General features: G+C 42.5%; 1 protein-coding gene across 1 annotated transcript; it reads left to right on the top strand.

Annotated features, from left to right (window-relative positions):
- The first annotated feature begins 48 nt into the window (after window positions 1-48).
- MRPL35 (mitochondrial ribosomal protein L35) lies at window positions 49-4,769 on the top strand. The gene is made up of 4 exons (XM_044447422.1): window positions 49-285; window positions 1,238-1,421; window positions 2,692-2,836; window positions 4,042-4,769. Exons 1-4 carry the CDS (start codon window positions 252-254, stop codon window positions 4,228-4,230), a joined length of 552 nt encoding a protein of 183 aa, XP_044303357.1. The 5' UTR covers window positions 49-251; the 3' UTR covers window positions 4,231-4,769.
- Window positions 4,770-7,039: the final 2,270 nt, after the last annotated feature.

The following is a 7,039-nucleotide window of genomic DNA, read 5'->3' as shown; positions in this document are numbered from 1 at the left end:
GAAGCCAATACTTATATTGTGGGACTGTTGAGTATGGAGATAGATACAGGTGAAATTGCTATAAGACGACCACGCCGAACTCATGGGGTTAAGTGAAGTGTGAATATCATCAACGAACCAGAGCTGTAAAATTCCTGGTTTTGTTTTGAAGGGCAGGAGCAGCAGGGCTCCCATTCGGTTCTGCTTAGGATTGACCCTCGCTCGCTGCCGTAGGAAGACAGAGCGGGCGCACTCGGAAGGCAGTCAGCAAGATGGCGGTGCTCGCAGCGGCAAGGAGGCTCTCAGGTCAGTGAGGGAGGAAGGAGGAAGAGAGAGTTGGTGTTTCCTTGGCGGAGGGAGAAGTATGATGTTTCAGTAAATCCAGTTTGCACCTAGTTCCTCGGTGCCTGTCCTCGACGACTGGAAAGAAACATGGAGGTCTCCGTTCAGGCTCAGTCGTGGTTTCTACTGAGCAGAGAAAGCCTTCTGTAATGTACCGAGCCAGTTTGGGTTTTTGAGAATACCTGCTTAAAAATCGGTTGGAGCGAGTTTATAGAGATCGTTCAGCTTTGCCGTCTGTGAATTCACACACATGTAATATGCTAAGATACAATGTGCCGCATAGCCTATTTTATAAGCCCCAGATTTTGAGGCATCTCTAATATTAAGGAGAATTCTGTTTAAGTTTAAATTTTTGCAAGACAGAATAGTTCATAACCAGGGAATTGTGCTGAAACCAAGCAGCAAAAATAGTGTGTTTGTGAGGAGGGATTGCATTTAAGCAATATTGTATGATTAACATTTGGTCTTGCTAAGCAAGCCAAAAGCAAGTCCTTTCCTGATCGCTTGATGGGGGCTGCCCAACCTTATCTAAGGAAGCCACCTTTCCTCTCCAAGTGTTCTGGTTTCAGCAGATGTATGACAGAGGGGCTCTGTGATCTTGAGTAGAAAAGGGTGCGGTGGAGGATTGGCCATGCATGTCCAGGCATTTGCAAACTTCACTCCTCGCCTTCTGCCCAGTGTTGGAACTAGTCGCCTCTTTCATTTTTCAATTCAGAGAAAAAGTTTGTCAGTCATCACTCCTGTCAGAAGTTATGATACACCACAGTGAGCATAAATGTTGAAAACTGTTCATTGGAGAACAGTGATGTTGCAAGTACATACAATTGTTGCTGCTTTCATCTCAAAAGTGTATCTAGTTTCACTGTTGAATGTACTTGCGACTCCTTTCTCATTGTGTTTTCTTTTGTTTCCTTAGGGGTTTTTAGATCTTTCTGTTCTTCAGTCTCTTCAGTTTATAATGGTTCTTGTAGTACCTACCCTATTTCTCAGTTGTTTTTGCTTCGCTCCTACCATGGACAGATATCAACATTCTCCCCACAAAAACCTCTTCTCTCTCTTGGTAGTGGTTCCTTTGAACATTCAGTTTCAATAATGAACAGGTAGGCATTTTTTAATTACTTGAAAAAGATTTGGTCTTCCCTTTGTCTTTATTCTGTCTTCCTTCTCCCCAACCTGATAACAGTGTTTTTAACTGTATATGCAGATTCTTCTGATTTCTTCCTTGTAACTTTTCTTGTTCTCCTTCATGGATCACTGCCTTGTCGTGGGGAAGGAACTTGTGTAGCTCAATGAAGCTATGAGCTATGCCATGCTGGGCCACCCAAGACGGACAGGTCATAGCAGAGAGGATACAGAGGAGGGCAACAAGGATGCTACAAGGACTGGAGGCAAAGCCCTAAGAGGAAAGATTGAGAAAGCTGGACGTGTTCAGCCTGAGGAAGAGAATACTGAGAGGAGATATGATAACATTGTAGAAGTATCTCAAAGGCTGTCACAAAGAGGAAGGACAAGAACTCATTCATTCCGAAGTGCAGGACACAGAATAACGGACTTAAGTTAAAAGAAACCAGACTTAGACTAGATATGAGGAAGAATTTTCTCACTATCAGAGCAGTATGACAATGGAAGCTATTACCTGGGGATGTTGTGGGCTCTCCTGAACTAGAGACATTAAAAAAGCATCTGGATAGTCACCTGAATGGGATGGTGTAACTTAATATGCTGTAATAGCAGGGAGTTGGAACCCTTCCATTCTATAAACCCTATGCATTAGTAGTAGGTGACCCTTTTATTCACTCTGGCACCAACAATTATGAGTGGTAAGAAACACTGAAAACATTAATTAGACATGATGGTTCTAAATATATTTGTAATTTCCAGCTTTCAAACCAATTACCTATACTCTAGGTCAGGTTTGGGAAACTTGAAGCCCACTAATGGTCTATAGAGATAGAAAGCCTATGTGTACCCCCTATAGCTCACTGAGCTCCCCTCAGTTCTGTTTGTTGAGAAGCAAGAGAAAAATGATGTGGGGCATAGAATTACTTTTAATTTCAGACTTTATTCTTTCTGTGAAGTATTAGGAAGAGAATCAGTGAAGTAATGGCCTTTTTGTGTGAGTGGAGCTTGAATAGGCTTTGAGTATTATGTGCCCTGCATGAACAGTGGACTAGATTGAGTTTTGATGGGGCAAAAAATACGGGGGTATTTGTGGATTTAACTCTTAATATTCAAGAAAGCTTGTTGGATGTTTAGTTTGCTTTTCATAAGGATCTTAGTGTAAAGTTTCTGTATTATTGATACAAGTATTAGTCAAATTTAAATGCAGTATTTTACAGCTTTATTTTCTTAATTTAACACAATTTTCAGTGTAACACCTCTGCTTCAAAGTATCTTTCATCAGCAAGTGAGATGCCGCATCCAATACAGCTTAAGGAAGGGAAAAAGAAAAACTGTAAAAGCTGTGGTTAAGAGATTTCTTCGATTGCACTGTGGCCTTTGGCTAAGGAGGAGGGTAATTAGATTTTCTATCCTACATATTGGATTGTCCTAGCTCCATAGTGTGGTTGCAAGAGCTGCTGCTTCTCTGTTTGTAACAAGGTAGAAAATAAGCAAGCCAGAAACCCTCTTTTGATCTTATTGATACTCCCTGCTCTCCTTTGATACCATCAATATAGTATTATTTTGAGGTGACTGTCTAGGAAATGAATTGCACTCCTACTTGGGTGGCCACCTTTTGAGGGTGATACTTGGAGGGGTGCTTTGAGTACCAGTATAGCATGGTGGTTTGAGTGTTTTGCTGGGAACCTGAGAGATCTTCATTCTAGTCTGCACTTACCCATGAAACTCACTGGGTGATTTTGGGTCAGTCACTCATTATCAGGTAAACCTACCTCACCTTGTAAGACACCTTGAGTTCCTTACAAGAGCAAAACCGGTGGGATATAAATGCAATGTAATAACAACAAGAATGCTCTAAAATGGGTTGTTTTTTGACATAAAACTGTTGAGCGGAGTCATCTGAAGACTTGGAATACGTTGCCATCACTATGCTGATGATGCACAGCTCTGCTTCTCTTTAAGTGTGGTTGTAGCTGTGATAAACCAGTGAGAATGATGGGCTAATAAACTAAATCTCAGCTCAGAGAAGACTGAACTGTCTGTATATTTCCAAACCCAACTTAAGGTTCTAGCCTTGCCCTATAAAGCTTTGCATGGCTTGGGACCATATTAGATGGAGCAAATTTGGGAGCATATTTGATGTTCCCCAGAATTAAATAACGCATACACAGTGATCAATGTCTGCAGCACTCCTCCTCCTCCTCAAAGCGAGTTTCAGATGATAACAACGGAGTGGGCCTTGGTGATGGCCCTCCAACCATGGTATGCTCTCCTCAGGAAGGATTTTTTTTTGCAGTAGCACTGATATCTTTTTAGTGTCAGTTTAACAGATTGTTCTACTCCCATACATTATAGTTTATGATGGTGCATTTTAAATTTTTTATCAGTTCTGATAATTATATTATCATTTTAAACTTGTTCTTAAAGTGTTTTGCTAGCAAGTTTTATATGATATTTTGTAACAGTAATGACCCAGAGAGATTTGGTTAGTGTAGAAATGGAATGAATGGAAAACACATCTCGTGATGAAATAAAAGTTTGCTTATTTTATGGCTAGCCATTTATGATTCAGGATTTAAATCTTTTGTTCTTTGACAGGCTGGTTACAAGAAAAAACTGTGGAAAAAAAATCCTAGGAGGAGAAAGCGTTTGAGGGAACAAGTGTTCTGCAATAAAACTCAGAGTAAGCTGCTTGATAAAATGACCACCTCATTCTGGAAAAGAAGAAACTGGTATGTCAATGATCCCTTCCAGAAATACCACGACCGTACAAACCTTCACTTGTAAATTGTCAAATGAACATCAGTTACGTTCTTTGTATTCCAGTACAAGAACAAATGTGCAGACCAGTCATTTTCTGAATATGTGTGACATGTTCCTATTAAATTACTGATGCGAAATAATCTGTTTAGTCTGAATATGGATTTCATAGCTAACTTTATCCTGGAGTTATTTTGATATCTACTTGGCCTTCATGATGCTGTTTGTTTATGTATATTCTCCAAAAAACTCTGGGGCCTTCTAGAAACAGGTGTCATTAATATGAGATGAGGTGGCACTGGAATTGCATACAGGTAGACTCATTCTACTGGAATATATGACTTTTGTGTTGTACCTGAAGCTCTAGGCATGTTACAGCAAAAGGGGTGAATACTTATGCAACCAACAAATGCCAGTTTTCTTTTCTTTATTAAACTTTGGGGCCAGAATGAAAATACTTTGCATCTTCACAGTGCTGACTATCATGTGTACGTCAAGCGATAGCAACACCAATAAAATTAATTTTAGTTTCAAGGTGTAACACAATAAAATGTGGAAATGTCAAAGGTGTATGTCAGAGGTGAGTGCCTCTGCAAGGCTATTTATTTGCTTTATCTTAGTGCCAGAGGAGAGCGCAAAAGTTGGCTTGAAATTCAACATCAAGAAAACTAAGATCATGGCATCTGGTCCTATCACTTCTTGGCAAATGGATGGGGAAGAAATGGAGGTAGTGACAGATTTTATTTTCTTGGGCTCCAAGATCACTGCAGACGGGGACTGCAGCCAAGAAATTAAAAGATGCTTGCTCCTGGGCTGGAAAGCTATGGCAAATCTAGATAGCATACTAAAAAGCAGAGACATCTCCCTGCCAACAAAAGTGCGTATAGTTAAGGCTATGGTTTTCCCAGTTGCATTGTATGGCTGTGAAAGCTGGACCATAAGGAAGGCTGAGCACTCAACCAAAGAACTGAGGCCTTTGAATTGTGGTGCTGTAGAAGACTCCTGCGAGTCCCTTGGAGTCTTGGAGGAGATCAACCCTGACTGCTCTTTAGAAGGCCAGATACTGAAGATGAAACTCAAATACTTTGGCCACCTAAAGAAAAGGAAGAACTCATTGGAAAAGACCCTGATGCTGGGAACAACTGATGGCAAAAGAAGGGGACAGCAGAGAATGTGGTGGCTAGTGGAGTCCCTGAAGCAGTCGGTGTGAGCTTGAGTGGACTCAGGGGGATGGTGGAGGGCAGGAAGGCCTGGAGGAATGTTGTCCATGGGGTAACGATGGGTCGGACACGACTTCACAAGTAGCGACCAGTGCCAGTATAGCTTGATGATGAAGGTCCATGATCACATCCCCAGTGCTCCAGTCTAAACACTGTACCATGCTGAGTAGCATGTTACTTTAACAGTCTATAAAGCCGCTACTTTCAGTGTCTGCATAAAAAGAGCTCTGGAGATACCTTTCTTATCCAGTAGGCACATCTGGAAGGTTGAGAATTTGTCATGGTGCCATTGTGGAATTGCTGCCATTGAGAGTGCTCAGTCATAAAATGGCTCCTAGGTGGAAGGGGGACCCTTGTTTCATGGAAATTGGTGAAACTAAAAGGCAAGTACAGTAAAACCTTGTATTGCGAGCATAATTCGTTCCGGAAACTTGCTTGTAATCCAAAGCAGTTGTATATCAAAGTGAATTTCCCCATAAAGTCCAATGTAAATAAGGTTAATGCGTTCTATAACTTTTTTTTTTTAAATCACAAAAATTCAAAGCGGGCACGCTCGGGGGGGGAGATGGGCACGATTGCGGGCAAGCTTGTGGGAGGTGGGAGCGCTCGAGGGGAGGCGGGCACGATCACGGGTGTGCTGGGTAGGAGGCAGGCGTGAGTGTGGGGGGAGACGTTGCTGTACTCACACCTGCAGCGAGAAAAACTGGTGCTCAGTTGTGGTGACACTCGTACTGCAAGACATTGCTCGTTTATCAAGTTAAATTTTAGAAAAACTATTTGCTCATCTTGCAAAACTCGCAGACCAAGTTACTCGCAATCCAAGGTTTTACTGTAATTTACCTGAAGAACTTGTGTATGTAGCAGATGTGCCTCAGTCCCAAAATTAAACACATGCCTTTGAATTCACAGTTCTCTTTTATTCAGGATCTCTTGATACTTTCACCCCATAGTCACAGCACACAAGATCCACTCATTTTTCTCTCTTTTGGGATCATTACGCTAGGGTTGGGAAAAACCCTTTTGGACTCCATCCCTCCAGAATCCATGGACATCCTCTTGCGTTCAGTCCAGTCCCACAAAGCAAGACAAGCGAAGCCAAAGTCAACAAATGGTCAGGGACCCCCAGTTGCACAACCAGCAACCATCCCAGTCAGGAGCAGTGCAGGATTCAAGAAAGGGGCGTTACAAGCAGGCATGCCAGCCACCATCCCCAGCAACCAACCTTCCTCCATTTGCTGCTGTTAGTGGCAGCTTCATATAAGAAAAAGAGTGCGATGAGCAGACTGCTTATGCAGCACTTGGGGCTCAGTTCTTGGTGAGCACCAGGCGGCGGCAGCAGTATCAGCCCCTTTCCCATTTTCCAGTCAGTTCAGAGTGCTTCAGGGTAGTTTCCTCCAGCCACCTGCCATCTTTACTTCTTAAGAATGTTTTTGGGTTTTTGTTTTTTTGCTTGGAGGCGCTGCAAAAAAGAGGAAGGAGCTGATATTGCTGAGGCTGCCTGGTAAGGAGGAAGTCTTTGGGATGACAGTGTTGAAGTGGGGGAGGCGGTGCTGGTGACAAGAGGAAGTGGGGCGATGGGGGCTTGAAGTGGGGAAGGCAGGGTGATGACCTGCCAC

The sequence above is a fragment of the Varanus komodoensis genome, unplaced genomic scaffold (assembly GCF_004798865.1).
Source record: "Varanus komodoensis strain SLA01 unplaced genomic scaffold, ASM479886v1 scaffold51, whole genome shotgun sequence".
NCBI classification, from domain to species: Eukaryota; Metazoa; Chordata; class Lepidosauria; order Squamata; family Varanidae; genus Varanus; species Varanus komodoensis.
This window is presented reverse-complemented; position numbering and strand designations above follow the sequence as displayed.